Source organism: Rhinoderma darwinii, chromosome 2 (assembly GCF_050947455.1).
Source record: "Rhinoderma darwinii isolate aRhiDar2 chromosome 2, aRhiDar2.hap1, whole genome shotgun sequence".
NCBI classification, from domain to species: Eukaryota; Metazoa; Chordata; class Amphibia; order Anura; family Rhinodermatidae; genus Rhinoderma; species Rhinoderma darwinii.
Window position 1 is genome coordinate 54,494,222 of NC_134688.1, and position 21,170 is coordinate 54,515,391.

Here is a 21,170-nt window from a genome sequence, read left to right on the forward strand (position 1 = left end):
TTGGCTTCGTCTACACGCCCAGGTCCTTCACTGGAGTTCTGGAGAGGTCCCCCAATGGGGGCCAAGATGCCTTAGCCGCTGCCTGCAACAGGTCCGCCCTGTTTTGCCTCCACTGCCTCAGTCACTCTCCGATCTACCATCTCTTTAAGCCAGTTTTGAGGACATCTTCAGTAAGAGCAGGTAGATAAAAACAGTGGGAACCTGGTGGGATCCACTGTAAAAAAGAGACACCATCCAGGCACAATACTTTTTTGAGAAAAAATATATATATAATTAATTGTCTAAAACAATAGATCATAATAAAACATACATAAAAAAGAGAGATAGAGGGTCTTTTGAGGTACAACGCGTTTAGTGGAAACAGAACCACTTTATCAAGTAAACATGAGACCATAAAGTTTTTTCCAGAGAACCCCTTTAATGACCACCGTGAAAAGGCGTATTGTCATTAAGGGGTTAAATTTGCAGTGTTGGACGGTCATCTCCAGTTTACTGTTGTATCATTATTATACCTAAATTTATATTATATAATATAATATAATAATATATTATTTAATATATATATTATTATATTATACCTGTTAGGAGATGATGTCACCCCCAGATGAAGGCTGTGCCGAAACGTGCGTCGTGGTTGGCGCCATCCCGGTACTGTCATATAGATGGGTATATATTGAGGCATGTTATTTCATATGCTGTACTCTTTTGAACATGTGTTGCACCTATCCTAGGACCATCACTACTTGTATTTAGCTTCTTGTCCATGTCCTTGTCCATCCTGCAGTATTGTAAAGACAATTTATATTATATATGGTATATATATCCTTATTTCATATATATTGCTTAGCACTATACACTTTATAAATAAGATGTATCCGTATTGTTATGGGCATGTGTTCACCCTGTGTATTTCACTCTGGAAATATCTATATCTATTGTGTGACACTTTTTATTAATTTGTCCTCTATATTTAATAACGTTTTTTGATACTTTTCAAAAGCATCACTATTGGTGCTTGGTGCCATTATTGTTTAGGTCAGGTTTGCCCCCTGCCGCTAGGGGCTGTGGGGTAACACAGCAGGAGGCGTGTGCAGATGCCTGAGGGACTCAGTGGTGTGCCTGCTGAACATGGTGGGCAGTTCCCTGGTGAAGGGTGCGGGTCCATCCCAGGTTTTCGCGTGGGCGGTCCTGTAAAACATTTTCCCTTGTTAACCCTCTTCCGGTGAGTTATGAGGCGGTTGCGGTCTCAGTCCAGACTGAGACACCTAATTAGGTAAACAGGGATAACTTGGCTGTGTATGTCTGCTTCGAGGGATCGGTGCCCATCTTAAGCAGGAGGTCAGGAAACAAATAGGGAAGGATGAGTATGTGGAGATGTTCTCCCTCCTCCCCTTGGAGAAGTTCTATCTGGATCAGGGGAAGAGGGGCTAGAGCATAAAAGAAGGAGGAGGAGAAAAGGCGTTATCTCCTGATTCCGCAAATGTTTACCAATTGGTTAATATGGTGAATGTTTTCATTTGCGATTCTAGCTAGAGTGATTTGCGAAAAGACCCTGGAGCACGGCTCGGCCCTTTTATTTTTTATGGATTCTATTGGGGAAGCATAGAGGGTGTATAAGGGCCTGGTATGGCTCCGTTATGATAAAGAAGTCACAGTACAGCTGACACTAAGCTTTATGCAGAACATAGTGGAATGTCAAAAACAGCAAAAAAAATCAAGAGAATCAAAAGAAATTTAATAAAACAACACCATACCCAAGTGAATATAATTCATAATGTTGTAGGGGGCTAAGGGAATGATATTGCTGGGAACTCTCTCTGTTATACTCTACTTAAACCCTATACACACACAAGAAACAGAGTATAGAGCCAAGTATATATGAAAAGAATAACAAATTTTATTAACCCCTTCCCTCTTTAGCCACTTTTGACCTTCCAGACAGAGCCTCATTTTTCAAATCTGACATGTTTCACTTTATGTGGTAATAACGTTGAAATGCTTTCACCTATCCGGGCGATTCTGAGATTGTTTTCTCGTGACACATTGGACTTTAAGATAGTGGTAAAATTTGGTCGATACATTCAGTATTTAATTGTGAAAAACACAAAAATTTAGCGAAAAATTGCAAAAATTAGCATTTTTCTCAATTTAAATGTAAAAAAGGCAATACATGACAAAAAAAGGGCATTTGAAAAATAGAAATCTGAGGGTACAGCTGTAGCCTTTGTAAATTATAAACAGCTTAATAAAAGTTGTAAAAAGGTAATAAAATCAGCAAAAATACAAAATAAAAGGCAGGTGGCCAAGGATAGTAAAATAAATCCCAAAAAATTCTTCAAGTATATAAATGCAAAAAAGCCAAGGTCTGAACATGTAGGACCCCTAGATAGTGGTAATGGGGAGTTGGTCACAGGGGATCAAGAGAAGGCAGAGTTACTAAATGGGTTCTTTAGTTCTGTATATACAACAGAAGAAAGAGCAAATGTTGTTAATATATCAGTTAACCCCTTCCCTCTTTAGCCACTTTTGACCTTCCTGACCGAGCCTCATATTTCAAATCTGACATGTGTCACTTTATGTGGTAATAACTCCGGAATGCTTTCACCTATCCAAGCGATTCTGAGATTGTTTTCTCGTGACACATTGGACTTTAAGTTACTGTCAAAATTTGCTCGATATGTTCAGTATTTAATTGTGAAAAACACAAAAATTTAGCGAAAAATTGCAAAAATTAGCATTTTTCTCAATTTAAATGTATCTGCTTGTAAGACAGGCAGTTATACCACACAAAATTGTTGCTAATTAACATCCCCCATATGTCTACTTTAGATTGGCATCGTTTTTTGAACATCCTTTTATTTTTCTATGACGTTACAAGGCTTAGAACTTTAGCAGCAATTTCTCAAATTTTCATGAAAATTTCAAAAGGCCATTTTTACAGGGGCCAGTTCAGTTCTGAAGTGGCTTTGAGGGCCTTATATATTAGAAACCCCCAAAAAGTCACCCCATTTTAAAAACTTCACCCCTCAAAGTATTCAAAACAGCATTTAGAAAATGTCTTAACCCTTTACACATGTCACAGGAATTAAAGCAAAGTAGAGGTGAAATTTACAAATTTCATATTTTTTTGCAGAAATAAATTTTTAGTACAATTTTTTTTATAACACAGAAGGTTTTACCAGAGAAATGCAACTCAATATTTGTTGCCCAGTTTCTGCAGTTTTAGGAAATATCCCACATGTGGCCCTAGCATGCTACTGGACTGAAGCACCGGCCTCAGAAGCAAAGGAACACCTAGTGGATTTTGGGGCCTTATTTTTGTTAGAATAAATTTTAGACACCATGTCAGGTTTGAAGGGCTCTTGCGGTGCCAAAACAGTCAAAATCCCCCAAAAGTGACCCCATCTGGGAAACTACACACCTCAAGGAAATTATCTAGGGGTACAGTGAGCATTTTGACCGCACAGGTTTTTTACAGAAATTATTGGAAGTAGGCCGTGAAAATTAAAATCAACATTTCTTCAAAGAAAATGTAGGTTTAGCGATTTTTTTTCTCATTTCCACAAGGACTAAAGGAGAAAAAGCACCGTAAAATTTGTAAAGCAATTTCTCCCGAGTAAAACAATACCCCACATGTGGTAATAAACGGTTGTTTGGAGACACGGCAGGGCTGAGAAGGGAAAGAGCGCTATTTGGCTTTTGGATCTCAAGTTTAGCAGGAATGGTTTGCGGAGGCCATGTCACATTTACGAAGTCCCTGAGGGGACAAAACAGTGGAAACCCCCCACAAGTGACCCCATTTTGGAAACTACACCCATTGAGGAAATTATCTAGGGGTATAGTGAGCGTTTTGACCCAACAGGTTTTTTGCATAAATTATTGGAAATAGGCCCTGAAAATTACAATCTAAATTTTTTCAAAGAAAATGTAGGTTTAGCTAATTTTTTCTCATTTCCACAAGGACTGAAGGAGAAAAAGCACCGTAAAATTTGTAAACCAATCTCTCCCGAGTAAAACAATACCCCACATGTGGTAATAAACGGTTGTTTGGAGACACGGCAGGGCTGAGAAGGGAAAGAGCGCTATTTGGCTTTTGGAGTTCAAATTTAGCAGGAATGGTTTGCGGAGGCCATGTCACATTTACGAAGTCCCTGAGGAGACAAAACAGTGGAAACCCCCCACAAGTGACCCCATTTTGGAGACTACACCCATTGAGGAAATTATCTAGGGGTATAGTGAGCGATTTGACCCCACAGGTTTTTTGCAGAAATTATTGGAAGTAGGCCCTGAAAATAAAAATCAACATTTTTTCAAAGAAAATGTAGGTTTAGCTTATTTTTACTAATTTCCAGAAGGACTGAAGGAGAAAAAGCACCACAAAATTTGTAAAGCAATTTCTCCCGAGTAAAACAATGCCCCACATGTGGTAATAAACGGCTGTTTGGAGACACGGCTTGGCTTAGAAGGGAAAGAGCGCTATTTGGCTTTTGGAGATCACATTGAGCAGGAATGGGTTGCGGCGGCCATGTCACATTTGCAAAGCCCCTGAGGGGAAAAAACAATGAAAACGCCCAAAAAGTGACACCATTTAGGAAACTACACCTCTTGAGGAATTCATCTAGGGGCGTAGTGAGCATTTTGACCCCACAGATGTTTCATAGAATTTATTAGAATTGGGCAGTGAAAATAAAAACAATCCTTTTTCTTCAATAAGACGTAGCTTTAGCGCAATTTTTTTCATTTTCGCAACAAATAAAGGAAAAAAAAGAACCCAACATTTGTAAAGCAATTTCTCCCGAGTACGGCAATACCCCATATGTGGTCATAAACTGCTGTTTGGGCACACGGCAGGACTCAGAAGGGAAGGACCGCCATTTGGAGTGCAGATGTTGCTGGATTGGTTTCTGGGCGCCTGTGGGCCCAAAACAGTGGAAACCCCCCAGAAGTGACCCAATTTTGGAAACTACACCCCTCAATGCATTTACCTAGGGGTGTAGTGAGCATGTTAATCCTGCAGATGTTTTGTAGAAATTAGTGTGAACTCGATGTTGCAGAGTGAAAATGGGATTTTTTCCACAGATATGTGGACAATATGTGGTACCCGGCTTGTGCCACCATAACAAGACAGCTCTCTAATTATTATGCTGGGTTTCCTGGTTTTAGAAACACCCTACATGTGGCCCTAATCTCTTGCCTGGACAGTCGACCAGGCTCAGGAGTGAAAGTGTACCATGTAAAATTGAGGCCTAATTTGGCGATTTACAAAGTATTGGTTCAGAACTGCAGAGGCTCAGATGTGAAATAATAAAAATAAACCCCTGGGAAGTGACCCCATTATGGAAACTGCACCCCTCAAGGCATTTATTAAGGGGTGTAGTGAGCATTTTCACCCCACAGGTCTTTTCCATAAATGAATGTGCGGTGGATGGTGCAAATTTTAAATTTATATTTTTCCCTAGATATGCCATTCAGTGGCAAATATGTCGTGCCCAGCTTATGCCACTGGAGACACACACCCCAAAAATTGCTAAAAGGGTTCTCCCGGGTATGACAGTGCCATATATGTGGAAGGAAACTGCTGTTTGGGCACGCTGTAGGGTTCAGATGGGAGGAAACGCCATTTGGCTTTTGGAGCGTGGATTTTGCTTGGTAGTAGTTTTGTTTGGAGTCTTACTGGTGTTTCCGTTTATAATGTAGGGCATATGTAAGCCGGGCGGAGTATATAAGGGGCATAGTCAGGTGGTATAATAATGGGGTAAAAAAAAACAATAAAATAATCCATAGATGTGTGTTACGCTGTGACACAATCATTTCCGCACAGGCCAGTGTCGCACTGATAAATGGCGTCCTTTCTTATGCCCCTTTTGGTCCATACTCCGCGCCTTTGTAGTTTGGGGAATTTTGCTAGGAAGTGTTGTCCTGGTGTAATACGGGCACCGTCGCTTCCAGCGGATATGTTTGGGCCCTCCCTTTCCTGGTTCCCTAATTTTAGGTCCTTGATAAATCGCCTCTTCAAACAGAAGAAATGTTCCCCTCGGGCACAACTGCATATTTTTTTATTTCCTGACTTATTGGAGCCATAACTCATTTTATTTTTCATAGACGTAGCGGTATGAGGGCTGGTTTGTTGCGGGACGAGCTGTAGTTATTATTGGTACCATTTTGGGGTACATGCAACTTTTTGATCACCTTTTATCCTATTTTTTGGGATGCCAGGTAAACAAAAAAACGCAATTCTGGCACAGCTTTTTTCGGGTTTTTTTTATACAGCGTTCACCATGCGTTATAAATTACATATTAACTTTATTCTGCGGGTCAGTACGATTCCGGCGATACCTAATTTATAGCACTTTTTTATGTTTTACAACTTTTTGCACAATAAAATTACTTTTGTAAAAAGAATGTATTTTTTTTCTGTCGCCAAGTTATGAGAACCATAACTTTTTATTTTTTTTGTCGACGGAGGTGTATGAGGGCTTGTTTTTTGCGGGACGAGCTATAGTTTTTATAGGTACCATTTTTGGATACGTGCGACTTTTTGATCACTTTTTATTCTAACATTTGTAGGGCAAAGTGACTAAAAAACAGAAACTCTGGTAACGTTTTTTACGTTTTTTTTTACGCTGTTCACCGCGTGCAATAAATAATATATTATTTTGATACCTCAGGTCGTTACGGTCGCGGCGATACCAAATACATATGGTTTATTATTATTTTTCAATAATAAAGGACTTGATAAGAGTAAAAGGGGGATTGTGTTTTATTTGATTACTTGAAACTTTTATTGTTTTCAAACTTATATTATTTGCACTTTTTTTTACACTTTTTTATACTTTTTTTACACTTTTTCTCAAGTCCCACTAGGGGACTTGAAGGTCCAACGGTCATATTTATTTTTTTCTAATACATTGCACTACCTACGTAGTGCAATGTATTAGATCTGTCAGTCATTCACTGACAGCAAGCCGATTAGGCTTCGCCTCCCGGCGGGGGCTAAATCGGCTTCTGTAATGGCAGAGCAGGAGACCATTGTGTCTCCTGTTGCCATAACAGCAGTCGCCAGTCCTGATTGCCTGTCAGGGCTGGCGATCTGCTAGTAACCGCTACGATGCAGCAATCGCTTTCGATTGCTGCATCGAAGGGGTTAATGGCAGGGATCGGAGCTAGCTCCGGTTCCTGCCGTTACAGGTGGATGTCAGCTGTACAGTACAGCTGACTTCCACCGCTGATGACGCCGGATCAGCTCCTGACCCGGCGCTATCTTGCCGGCAGCTACGGAAGCCGATCAGGCTCCGCCGCCGGGCGGATCTTGACCGGCTTCGGTGCTAGGCAGACCGGGAGGCCAGTATTAGGCCTCCGGTTGCCATTGCAGCCACCGGAACCCCGGCAATTTCATTACTGGGGTTCCGATGAGCTGCAAACACCTTAAGTGCAGCGATCGCGTTTGAGCGCTGCACTTAAGGGGTTAATGGCGGGGATCGAAGCTAATTTCGGTCCCCGCCGTTACAGCCGGATGTCAGCTGTAAGATACAGCTGAGATCCGGTGATGATGGCACCGGCTCAGCTTCTGAGCCGGTCCCAAACATTCGGCGTACATGTACGGCAAGATGCGGGAAGTCAATGCTTTCCATGACGTACATGTACGGCAAATGTCGGGAAGGGGTTAATATACTGAATTTGATGAATGTAGAGATGGTGCAAGCTAAATTAAACAAAATAAATGTACACAAGGCCCCGGGACCAGATGGTTTACACCTTAAAGTTCTTAACCCCTTCCCGCGATTGGGCGTGACTGTACGTCCAGAAACCAAGTGAGTTCCCGCACACGGGCGTATAGTCACGCCCTGCAGATAAAGCGAGCACAGGAGCTGTGCGCGCTTTATCTTCAGCGGCTGTCAGCTGTTATACACAGCTGACATGCCGCTGCGATGGCTGCAATGGCTGTTACCGCCGATCGCAGCAATTTAACCCCTTCAATGTGGCTGTCAATGACGTCCGCCGCATTGAAGTGGTTTACAGAGGGAGGGAGCTCCCTCTGTAACCCCGGGTTACCAGGAAGCCGTTGCTAGGCTTCCTGGTTGCCCAGGTACGGCAGGACCTAATACGCTAACTGTCAGTTGATGAATGACAGTTACAATACACTGCACTACATAAGTATTGTATTGTACCGGGGATCAGAAGACCAGATCTTCATGCTCCCAGGTCAGTGTAAAAGAAAAAGTAAAAAATTGTAAAAAAAATGTGAAAGAAAAATATATAAATAATAAATAAATAATAAAAACAACACTTGCCCTGTCTCCCTGATCAACTCCTTTATTATTAGAAAAAAAATGAAAACATGAAAAAAAAACTAAATTGAGTCAGGAATTGAGCAGAACACTTAGGGTATGTTCACACGGCCTATTTACGGACGTAATTCGGGCGTTTTTCCCCCGAATTACGTCTGAAAATAGCGCCTCAATAGCGCTGACAAACATCTGCCCATTGAAAGCAATGGGCAGACGTTTGTCTGTTCACACGAGGCGTATATTTACGCGCCGCTGTCAAATGACGGCGCGCAAATAGACGCCCGCGTCAAAGAAGTGACCTGTCACTTCTTTGGCCGTAATTGGAGACACTATTCATAGACTCCAATGAATAGCAGCGCTAATTACGGCCGTAATTGACGCGGCGTTCAAGCGCCTGCACATGCCGGTACGGCTGAAATTACGGGGATGTTTTCAGGCTGAAACATCCCCGTAATTTCAGCCGTTACGGACGCCCTCGTGTGAACATACCCTTACAGTTACGTGGGATTGGAGATCACTGCTGAGGCACACTACCTGTGTGGCCGCCTGCCCGTCAATGAGGCTGATCGAGTTATTCCTTCCTGTAGTTGTTCTCACGTAGCAAGTTACAGCTCTGCTATGTCGAGCTATGTTTGAGTTGCGAATACACTCAAACAGCTGATCGCGGCTCACTTACTCTCTACCCTTCTCATGTGTATGTCACTGACTTCGGCAGCCTTATCTGCACAAAGTAAACACACCTCGATTTAGTGATACAACTGCCTGACAGGCAGAATACTAATGGTTACGTGGGACTGGAGATCACTGTGTGAGCACACTATCTGATCAGTTACTCCTCCTGCAGAGTTGTCCTCACGGAGCAGTTACAGCTCTGCTATGTCAAGCTTATACATAGAGGACTAGCTAGCACGCAACAGTCTCAACTCTGCTGTGCCGTGTCTACTTGCATAGGACACATGCACATACAACCCATATGGTTGTATTGATGCAGGGATTTCTCCACCGCAGGGCTTTAATCACAGCCCGTTGGAGGAACCTTTAGTGTCATATGCAGGTTGACTGTCTCGTCATTGATACTGAGGGGGACAGCCATTTGCTAATATTTAACACTTTAATCTCTGGATCAGGGACTATTACAGAGCCTCCTCGCATATACACAGGGGGAGGCTAGACACATATATCTTTAATAAAACGGAGCAATTAATTTAGACATAATATTGTCTTAGGGTATGTTCACACGGCCTATTTACGGACGTAATTCGGGCGTTTTTGCCCCGAATTACGTCTGAAAATAGCGCTGACAAACATCTGCCCATTGAAAGCAATGGGCAGACGTTTGTCTGTTCACACGAGGCGTATATTTACGCGCCGCTGTCAAATGACGGCGCGTAAATAGACGCCCGCGTAGAAGAAGTGACCTGTCACTTCTTTGGCCGTATTTGGAGCCGCTATTCATTGACTCCAATGAATAGCAGCGCTAATTACGGCCGTAATTGACGCGGCGTTCAAGCGCCTGCACATGCCGGTACGGCTGAATTTACGGGGATGTTTTCAGGCTGAAACATCCCCGTAATTTCAGCCGTTACGGACCCCCGCCGTGTGAACATACCCTTAGTGTGCCAATCTAGGGGACTTTGGCACAACGTCATCATTTTTTCATCTAACATTGTTTTTAATAATTATTCAATAAAGTATTTTTTCTTTTTAACATTGATGTAACACACTACTTTTCCCACTCCCCGTTCCTTTGTTCATAGACCACTATGTCCGGCAGCTCCATAGAAATTAATAAAGCAATGGTCAAGCAAGTGCACTAGTGCTCCATTCTCATGGAGCACTTCGGGGGAATTTCGGTCCCCCGATCTCATCGCTGGGAGTCCCAGTGGTCAGACCCTCAGCGAACACACATGTATCCCCTATTCTGTGGATAGGGGATACATGTGGTTGTGGGAAAACCCCTTTAAAGGGGTTTTGCAATCCCTAAAAATTGATGGCCTATTCACAGGATAGGCCATCTATAGCTAATGGCTCGGGGTCCGACTCCTGCGACCCCCGCCGATCAGCTGTTTTGAAGGGGCCGCAGTGCTCGTACGAACACTGCTTCCCCTTCGTTTTTTCTTGCTCACTGTGAATCTCCGACACAGATGCAGCGGCGATTCACAGGTATTTCAGCCTGTTCTCCCAATTCACTTCAATGTTAGAAGGCGGCAATACTGAATACTCATACGAGCGCTGCACCCCCTTCAAAAATGCTGATCGGCAGGGGGTCCCAGAAGTCGGACCCCGACCCATCATCTTTTGATGGCCTATCCTGAGGATAGGTCATGCATTTTTAGGGACTGGATAACCCTTTTAACTCCATATGGAGCATCCATTTAGGCATTTTTATACTTAAAGTGTTTGGTAAACGTTTAACAAACTTCTGACGTGTCATAGTGACATGTCAGAAGTTTGCATTGGTGGGGGTCCGAGCACTGAGACCCCCACCAATCGCTAAAACGAAGACGCTGAAGCATTCGTGTGAGCGCTCAGCTGCTTCGTGTCTGTTCTATTTACTGCTTTTTGTCTATAGGGACAGTGATCTGTTCCCTAAGGCTTGCACCCTCTTTCATTTAAGCCTGTGCTGCAGGATTCTATTTTTGTAGATAGATTAGATAGATAGATAGAAAGATAGATAGATAGATAGATAGATAGATAGATAGATAGATAGATAGATAGATAGATAGATAGATAGATAGATAGATAGATAGATAGATAGATAGATAGATAGACAGACATATAGATTAGATAGATGTTTAATGGAGAAGTGTGGGTATTTTTTATTATCACTACTCTCCCTCTCCTGCCAGAAGTTACAGCAGTCCAGAGAGGGGGGAGGAGCACGGGGGGGAGGAGCACGGGGGGGTGGGGGGGCGGGAGCTGCAAAAAGAATGTCAGGGGCCCCCCAGGCTATTGCCTGGGGGACACATGGTCGCACGGCCCCCCATAAGTTGTTAATAAAATATGTTTTTTTGCTTGGTATGTTTTTCTCTCCCCCTTTCCCTCTTTTCTCCATTTGTTATTTTATATTAGAATGGTACTTACCATCGTGGTGTCCCCCGGGTAAGCTGTGCTGGTGGCACGAGCCGGTTTCCAGATGTTTCTGTTTCTGGGCAGTTTGGAGTTGGTCCCAGCTGATTGGACCTAGGTCAGCTGTGCAATTGCATGAGCAGGTTCTGGCAGATTCTATCTCCAGGCAGTTTTGTGGAAGGCCAGCTGATTGGTCATTGATAAAATCCTAAAGGCGGGAAAATTGGACATAAAAGGAGCAGTTCATCGTGGTCAAGCAGCCAGTTTTTGAAGATTGGACCGTCGCCATGGATGTCCTGCTGATGGAGCTGATCAGAAGAGCGGAGTCGGAAGGAGGAGAAAACTGGCTGAGGCAATGCCTAGCAGCAGCGCCGTCGAGGGAAGTCGAGGGAAGAAGCGAACTTACTGGGCTGGAAAACGACATAGAGGAAGCAGTGTCTCCTGCTGGGTCGTCGCTCGAGGTGCCGTCATCAGCTGCAGCCAAGAGGATGAAGTCTGCAGCAGAGTCATCACTGAGGGTGGAGCGCAGTTCCGGACGTTCGCTCCAGGTGCCGGAGCTTGAGAGGAGGCGGCCGACCGTGTCATCAAAGAAGGTGGCGCACAGTGCCGAAAGTGCGCAGCAAGTGCCGGCGCAATTGGCTAACCCGCTGGCCAGAAGTTTAGTCAGAGAACGGGAGACAACAGGTTGGTCGGGTACCCCCTCCTGCTCCAAGGATGGTGTGGAGGACACAGCGGAAGCGCCGGCCTCACTGGTTTTAGAGGCGGCGCAGGACTTTTCTTCAGAGCTGCAACCGAGGAAGAGGAGCCGGAAGACTAGGGTGGCTTATTCCCCACCCCCGCCAGTATCAAGGAGAAGAAGAGGTCCCAGGAGTCAACTTTCCTGTCAGCAAGTTTCCCCAGGATCTACAGGCACGCAGCAGGAGGTAGCAGAAGTGGTGCACGACCCAGGACAGGTGGAACAGAGTGGTGAGATGCCAGCTACCCCTTATCTGTCCCACCCCATCCCCCCTCCCCTCAATTCTAATGTAATGTTTGATATTTTAAAATTATTAGCTGATTTGGTCAGTAAGTCGGCTGTTCCTGCTAGTTCCCCCGCTGATGTATGGAAGCATAGTAGTCAGCATTTACAGAATGCTGGTTTTAGTAATATTCCTGTTTTAGAGAAAGGAATTGGTGTTTCGGAAACTTGTTGTAAGGAAGTGATGTCTTGCGATATTTCGCCATTAGGTTTTCATTTACAGCCAGCAATTAAGGAGCGTATTTGGAGGAACGAGTTTATAGATTTATTTTCTTTATTACCATCTGCGAAGGAGACTCTTGTCAAGAAGGATGGTAAGTCTGATAAAGATAAGGATAAAAAACGTTCTCCTCCTAAGTCTTTCTTTAACTGGCTACAGGCGTTCTGTATCTATGCTTCAGTTTTAGGGGAAAAGTCTTTCATTAATTCTAGTAATTTATTTCAGCATGTAGACATTATTCTTGAGGCTTACCGCCAGTTTGGTGGTTTAGCATGGTACAATTATGATGAAATGTTTCGCCAGAAGATGGCAGTGTACATACACTTCATTAAAATGGGGCACTAAGGATGTTGGTTTGTGGCTTAGTTTAATGCTTCCACAAAGGTCAGTGCCCAAGCAGCAGCCTAGTTCTCAGAATACGTTGAGGAAAGGAGTTTGCTTTGCTTATAATGAAGCTCAGTGTAAATGGTTAAACAATTGTCGGTATAAGCATGAATGTTCCTTTTGTGGGGGTTCGCACCCAATGTGTCGCTGTTTTAAAAGAGCAAACCAGTCTCAACCCCCTAGTTCCAAAGAACAGTTATCCAAAAGCATGGACGCCAGTGAAATTAATAAGAATGGCGCCTTGGCTAGAAATGTTCCCAGACAGGGAGAAAGCTAATTTAATTTTTAACGGTTTTAAGTTTGGTTTTGATATCCCTTCTTTCAAAGGATCTGGTTGTTGCTGGGTGGATAATTTGAAATCCATCCAGCAGCATAAGGATATTGTGCATCAGAAAATCCTGAAAGAGCTTGAAACTGGCAGGATCGCTGGTCCTTTTATACATCCGCCGTTTACAAACTTTAGACTTTCACCTTTAGGAATTGTCCCTAAGAAGGAATTGAATTCATTCCGTTTAATACATCACCTTTCTTACCCGTTTAAGGCTTCATTAAACGATGATGCTGACAAGTCTAAAGCGACAGTACACTATGCTTCGTTTGATCAGGCTGTCTCTTTATTGAGACAGTTTGGTCAAAATGCTTTTTTAGCAAAAGCTGATATCAAATCAGCTTTCCGTTTACTACCAGTTAACCCTGCAGGTTTCAACTCTCTAGGTTTTCAATTTGAAGGTGATTATTTTTATGACAAATGTTTACCAATGGGTTTTTCTTTATCTTGTTTCTATTTTGAGGCATTTTCATCCTTTTTACATTGGGTAGTGCAGAAGCAAATTCCGGATGGAGGTGTTCTGCACTATCTTGATGACTTTTTGTTTATAGGTGATGCTAGTTCTGAGTTATGTTATTCCTTATTGTTAAAATTTGTCGAGTTTATGAAATTTTTTGGTGTTCCGTTAGCTGAAGAGAAGACTGTGTTTCCATGTAGGTCATTAGAATTTTTAGGTATTAGAATAGATTCTGAGAGAATGGAATTTAGTTTACCAGAGGAAAAATTGTTAAAGTTAAGGGTTTCTTTAGTCAGTATGTTAGCTAGGAAGAAATGTTCATTACGTGATATGCAGTCACTGTTAGGGTTGTTGAGCTTTGCCTCTAGAGTTATTCCTATGGGAAGAGTTTTTTCAAAGCGACTGTATTTTTCAACAAGGGGTCTTAAGTCACCTAGGTCCCATATTAGGTTAACGGTTCAGCTAAAAGAAGATTTAGCTGTATGGCTAGAATTTTTATCTAAATTTAATGGACGCAGTTGCTGGCAGTTTAATTTTGAGGATTCTGACTCTTTGTCTTTATTTACGGATGCAGCCGGTAGTATGGGCTACGGGGCATTCTTTAATGGTCAATGGTCGGCTGAGTTATGGCCCAGTGCTTGGCGTGTAAGCAAAGTTACTTCAAATATTGTCTTATTGGAATTATTTCCGGTTTTGGTAGCCATAGTTGTATGGGGTCATTATTTTAAGAATAGGAGAATTTTGTTGTTTACGGATAACAAAGGTGTGGTCTTTGCAATTAACACATTATCTTCAAAATGTGAATTAGTAGTTAAGATATTAAGACATTTAACTTTATGTTGTCTGAAGTTGAACATCTGGTTGAAAGCTAGCTATATAGAAGGAAAAAAGAATGATATAGCAGATTCATTATCTCGTTGTCAGTGGCGGAGGTTCAGAACGATGGCACCAGAAGCGGAGCTTTGTGGAATTCCGTGTCCTCCTCATTTATGGAATCTGATTTGGGACTAATCTATGTTAATATTCAGAGATCCTTGGCTCCAAGAACATGGGCTGATTATTCAGCTGCTTGGAAGGAGTGGGTTAATTTCTGTGTTAATGAGAACTGTAATTTCTTTCATAATGAGGTAGGTCTAGTTTTAAAATTTGTATGTAGCCTGATTAGTAGGAGACTGTCATTTGCCTCCATTTCTAAGTCTCTGGCAGGCATCTCTTTCTTTCTTAAATTAAACAGTTGTCCGGCTATTTCTTCGCTCTTCCCAGTTAAGCAGCTTTTGAAAGGTTACCATAGGTCAGCTCCGGTTGTGGAAAGACGAAGGCCTATTTCATTAGATTTGTTGTTAAAATTATTCAATGTGTTACATTTAGTTTGTTTTAGTAATTTTGAAGTGTGTTTGTTTAGAACAGCATTTGTGTTAATGTTCTTTGCAGCCTTGAGAATAAGCGAATTGGTGGCAGAGAGTAAAGTTTCAGTCCCGGGCCTTTCATTTCAGGATGTTAGTTGCAAAATTGACCATGTTTTGTTATTGTTAAAAAAATCTAAGACAGATCAATTAGGAAAAGGTCGTTTGGTTAGAATTAATCAGTTTTCGGGTTCTGTTCTTTGCCCAGTTTCTAATGTTAAACATTGGTTGTCAATCAGGCCGAGTCTTGGGGTTGCTTTCCTGATTCATCAGAATGGGGATCAGCTGTCCAGATTTCAGTTTAACTCTGTTTTAAAGAAATGTTTGAAGTCCCTGAAGTTGGAGCATTTAAAAATATCCTCCCATTCGTTTAGAATAGGTGCAGCTACGGAAGCTGCACAGTTAGGAATTGATGAAGGGATTATAAAAAGAATTGGAAGGTGGGAGTCTAATAGATTTAAACTTTATGTTCGACCAGACTTGTTAGTAGTGTAATTATATATCCACAGGTAAGCGTTTGGTTGTTTGGATCCTTGGCCACTCTTTTATATTTTGGGCACAGAAGAGAGCCGCGAGAAGGTCCTATACAGAAAATTTGTCTATGGATCCGCTAGTTTTTTCGGTTTTTTGGCATGGGGTAAGGGGTTTGCAATGGAAGAACGTGTTTTCTTTAGTTAAATCACTGAGTTCTTATTGGCCGGATCCGAATTTAATTATCATCCATGCTGGAGGCAATGACCTAGGTAAAGAAAAGACTTTGGACTTACTTTGGGAAATGAGAAGGGATATAGCCTTGATAAAATGTATTTTCCCTGACGCTACTATTTCCTTTTCAGAGATTATTCCAAGACTGCTATGGTCCTCTGGAAATTATAAGTTTTTGAATCGAATCCGTAAAAGGATTAATAGAGCCATGTCTAAATACATGTCGGTCCTCGGTGGTCTTTCTTATAGACACAGTGACCTTGAAGACCTCACAGACGGGCTGTTCAGAAATGATTGTATACATCTTTCTGATGTGGGTATCGACATTTTCAATTTGGGCCTGCAGAATTTAATTGAAGAATGGCTGCGGTGTTTTGGGGGGCCCATGTCTTGGTAATGTCATGGCTTGTGGGGTTTGTCACCCAGCTAATGCTGGGCGGACTTGGTTTTTATTGGTCAAAATATTTATATTTTATTATTTATTCGATTATTTATGGTTATTCTCTTCGAATTATTTTATCTTAGGTTACCCTTAATAAACACCGTGGCCATTTTTATCCAAAGAAACTGTTGTCATGTTTTATTTCATTTTGATTGAGTATTGTGGGGTTTGTGCTACCATGTCAGGGGCCCCCCAGGCTATTGCCTGGGGGACACATGGTCGCACGGCCCCCCATAAGTTGTTAATAAAATATGTTTTTTTGCTTGGTATGTTTTTCTCTCCCCCTTTCCCTCTTTTCTCCATTTGTTATTTTATATTAGAATGGTACTTACCATCGTGGTGTCCCCCGGGTAAGCTGTGCTGGTGGCACGAGCCGGTTTCCAGATGTTTCTGTCTCTGGGCAGTTTGGAGTTGGTCCCAGCTGATTGGACCTAGGTCAGCTGTGCAATTGCATGAGCAGGTTCTGGCAGATTCTATCTCCAGGCAGTTTTGTGGAAGGCCAGCTGATTGGTCATTGATAAAATCCTAAAGGCGGGAAAATTGGACATAAAAGGAGCAGTTCATCGTGGTCAAGCAGCCAGTTTTTGAAGATTGGACCGTCGCCCACCCTCCCGCCCTATTGTTCTTAAATTCCTTCACGTCACGTTGTTTGTTAGAGGGGTTTGTCACCCAGCTAATGCTGGGCGGACTTGGTTTTTATTGGTCAAAATATTTATATTTTATTATTTATTCGATTATTTATGGTTATTCTCTTCGAATTATTTTATCTTAGGTTACCCTTAATAAACACCGTGGCCATTTTTATCCAAAGAAACTGTTGTCATGTTTTATTTCATTTTGATTGAGTATTGTGGGGTTTGTGCTACCATGTAAAAATAATCCCTTTACTGCCTTAAACCAGTGAATTTACACTGAACCCTTTCACATTCTTAGACCACCATATAAATAATAAAAAACAATATAAAAAGATGACCTAGTGGGTGCGAGTCTACTTTGCTTGTTGCCCAGGAGCCAATTTTCCATAAAACCAGTCTCTTCTGTCTGTGGGAGTGTAGATTATATATGGTATATGATAGTTGGCAGGACCTGGTATAGATTTGACATCAAGGCCCAGGAGCTTAAAGTTATATCTCTATATAAAGCAGAACTTAAAGGGAAACTATAGAGAAATGTGGAGCTTCTGATTCTCTTTTTCTTTTGTGGTGTCTCTGGACACATATAATGTGGATACATGTAATGAATATACTGGGCATGCACCAAGTTTGCTGACTAAAATAAGTTTAGGTGGCAGCTTAGTCTGGATCCATAGTTGACCTCATCGGATTTCCAGGTTCTTGGTCTCTTTTCCTAATATATTACAGACTTGTAGCTTGTCAGTAATAAGAAGTCACTATATTTTGTGAGAGGCATTTTTTTCTATTCTTCCATCTACCACCCCCATATTGAAGCGGGGAATATTAGGCAGAACAACCTTGTTTTCTGAGGGACAATGTGAGATAAATTAAACTGGGTTCCTGGATTTCAGTACCAGAGAAAATATCCATTATTGTTATAAACCATCCAGCCAGTAAATATGTGATATAACGTGTGTGCAGAGATACAAGAAATATTCGGCACTTACCTTGGACTCTCCTACTTTACATGCTGGGCATTAGTTGGGCGCTCTCTATATTCTTTTAGCAGCCCGCCTACACCTGGATCTGAGACTGATAGAGCTCTTCACTGTGCGGTTCCTCTTTTATTACTCCTGGAAATGTAAGAAGAAATTGACAACTGCGTGCTGCTATTTCCTTTTGTCATTGGCCACATGGTCTGATACTATACAATCAGTGCTGATAGTTTCAGAATTTTTAGGGACATGGCCTATAATTGTATGATAAAAATGCATTGAAAAACTGCCATTATTTGTGCTAATTAATGGTAACGGGTGAACACGGCTTAAGGAGTTTTTCAGGTCACAGATACTGATGTAGGTGACAACTTATCAGCGTGAAAATTCCTTGTATTATCTTTTAATGAAAATAGTCAAGCACGGGCGCACATGCATAGAGATACACCGGCTTATATGGGCCCGGGTTTGTCCTATCCTCTTTGCGGCTAGGTGGTGACAACCTACGCAGGAATCCTCTCTCCAGAGAAACTACATTGTTAGGAACCAAGGCGGTGGGGAACTGGTCTAAAGGTCATGGGAAGGAAATGGAGAGGTAGAAAAACATCACGCCCTTCTGTCCTCAGTAGCTAAATTTGGGCACCATAATTGAGGGCCCAGTTTGATTTTTGGTTTGGGGACCCCTGTGTTCTATGTATAGCTCTGTATCCATGAGTAGGACTATGTGACTGTTTGGTGAACACCTTGGTGTCAAAAGACTAAGAGTATTCATGATAACTATGACTGCCTCCAAGTGCCAGGTATCTATCTGCTTATATGACATGAAGGAGTGGGTTCCGTCATACAGAACAGTGCCATCTGTTTTCTGACCAGATAATTTGGGATGTGTATGAGTAATATTCATGAAAGGTAAATTAAAGGAAAGATAGATCAATACCTGAGAGCTGTATTCAGGACACTGCGCCGGCAGCAGCACTTCTGGGGCAAATCGAGGGATCTGTTGAGAATAAAATACAAAGGTGAGATACTTGGTTTCCCCTTTAGACTCTGATAACTATCGCTGCCTCCAAGTGTTAGAAGTTACCATTCTGCCTAAATCACATGAAGGAGCGGAATCAGCCATATGTAAAAGTGTGAACTGTTGTTGGGGAGTTATGGGGAGTCGCTACTTTCACCATCGCATATTCACTCAATGAGTTTGTGAATAAAGCTTAAAATGCAGGTTCAGTTTTATACTCAAATATTTTATCTTTTGGATAAGTTTTAGATGCCAAAGAGTATATAAGACAGATAGATTAGATAGATAGATAGATAGATAGATAGATAGATAGATAGATAGATAGATAGATAGATAGATAGATAGATAGATAGATAGATAGATAGATAGATAGATAGATAGATAGATAGATAGATGGATAGATAGATAGATAGATGGATAGATAGATAGATGGATAGATAGATAGATAGATAGATAGATAGATAGATAGATAGATAGATAGATAGATAGATAGATAGATAGATAGATAGATAGATAGATAGATAGATAGATAGATAGAATATAACCAGGCTGGTTTATCCGGTTTACAGAATCAGATATTCTATTAGTAAGATGTTTGTTTAATTAAACAGAATGAAGCAATGAAATACACATAATAAGTAATATGGATGAAAAAATAAATCTGACCTGTTCGCTGTATTCAAGGCACTTCCCAGGAAGTGACCTATTGAGACAATACGGGAGAATATCATATAAAAGTCAATACCCACAAATTCAGTTTACATCTGTCTATAAGTATATTATTAGTATCTATTAGATCCATCTCAGTGAAAGTCTAACAGCAACATCTTCTATGAGAAAGCAAATGTAAACTTCCCTATGGAGTCTTATGCTACAGCTTCCTGGCCTTGAGGATACATCTACTGCCACATACATACAGAGTTTATATTCACTGTAGCCTGAAATGTTCAATAACATACAATAATATCATTCTTCTTACTATAGCACTTTATATTAATCCTCTTATATTATTGTCTATAGAAAATACCTCAGCGGTATGCCCCATGGCATAGTTATTTTGTGAAGGAGGTGGTGGTTGTGACCTCCTCATATATACTCTGTAATCTGGCAAATGTGGAACATGAACATTGAAGGGATTTTTTTCTGGGACTGTAATACTGATGATCAACCCTTAGAAAAGGCTATCAATAACAGATCATTGAGGGTCCAACTCCCAACATCCCAAACAAAAAGCTGAATGAAGGGGCCCCTTTATTGCTTACCAGGCACAGTGCCGTACATTTTGTAGTGGCTGTGCCTGGTACTGCAGCTCTCTAAGCTGCAATACTAAGCACAGCCACTACCAAATACATAGAGCTTTGCCTGGTAAACAATGAAGAGAACATGGGGCTGACCACCAGGGGATGTGGCCCCTTTACTATGATCATGGGGGTGGCAGGAGTAAGATTCCCATCTGATATTGATGGACTATCCTAAGTATAGGCCATCAATATTAAGGTCATGGAAAACCCATTTAAAAGGTAAATAAGACCATTTTATACAAAGGACAGAACATACATATAAAATTATAGAGGATCTGACATCTCTCCTGACATGTCTGTTTTAGAAAATACTTAAGAATTCACATTTCCATTCACACATTACTGATAGCTGCAATTTTCTTGAAATAGTAAGTTGTAACTTTAATGGGGGAAATATGAAACATTGAAATCTGAATGTAAAATCCACATGTTCAGTTGTTACTTGCGTTAATAGAAACATGTTACTGGATCTTGAACTGTTTGTCTAAAAAATAATAACCCAACCCCCGCCAATCATCAGAAAAAATTCCATCTACAATTATATATGTGGTGAGATGTTTGTGCGGTTAGAAATTGCTGCAGTAATGTCCAGTGTGAATCCGGCCTTATATGAGAATTTCTAGAGCGTATATATTTCATGTATCCAGTAACATGTATAATTAATAACACTGACATTATAGCTGATAAATGATAAAATGCTGCATCTTACCTGTCAATCACAGTCATCACAGTCCTGGTCCAGATGTTATTGCCAGAAATGGTAGAAAAAGCCAAAAAAGTCGTGAGCTGTAGGATACACTGATCAAATATCAAGTGCAAAGTGAGGGTAATCCAGCTGCACATAGAACCTAACGACTAGTACTCCCTATGACATCATCAGTGACATCACAAGCGGCAGCAGTATCTGTTACATCATCTAATTATCTCC

General features: G+C 41.5%; 1 protein-coding gene across 3 annotated transcripts; it reads left to right on the forward strand.

Moving 5' to 3' along the window:
• The first annotated feature begins 11,451 nt into the window (after positions 1-11,451).
• LOC142742159 (uncharacterized) lies at positions 11,452-16,482 on the forward strand. 3 transcript variants are annotated; one of them, XM_075851645.1, is made up of 2 exons: positions 11,452-12,689; positions 14,689-16,482. In XM_075851645.1, exons 1-2 carry the CDS (start codon positions 11,645-11,647, stop codon positions 15,660-15,662), a joined length of 2,019 nt encoding a protein of 672 aa, XP_075707760.1. In that variant the 5' UTR covers positions 11,452-11,644; the 3' UTR covers positions 15,663-16,482. The 3 variants fall into 3 exon arrangements, with proteins under 3 accessions (XP_075707760.1, XP_075707761.1, XP_075707762.1); XM_075851646.1 differs by having other exon boundaries at positions 11,453-12,323; XM_075851647.1 differs by having other exon boundaries at positions 11,459-12,689; positions 15,677-16,482.
• The last annotated feature ends 4,688 nt before the right edge of the window (positions 16,483-21,170 follow it).

Coding starts and splice junctions, on each gene's coding strand:
- LOC142742159 (XM_075851645.1), top strand. CDS start 11,645: ATGGATGTCCTGCTGATGGAGCTGATCAGAAGAGCGGAGTCGGAAGGA. Junction 12,690..14,688: donor GACTCTTGTCAAGAAGGATG/GTAAGTCTGATA, acceptor TCTCGTTGTCAG/TGGCGGAGGTTCAGAACGAT.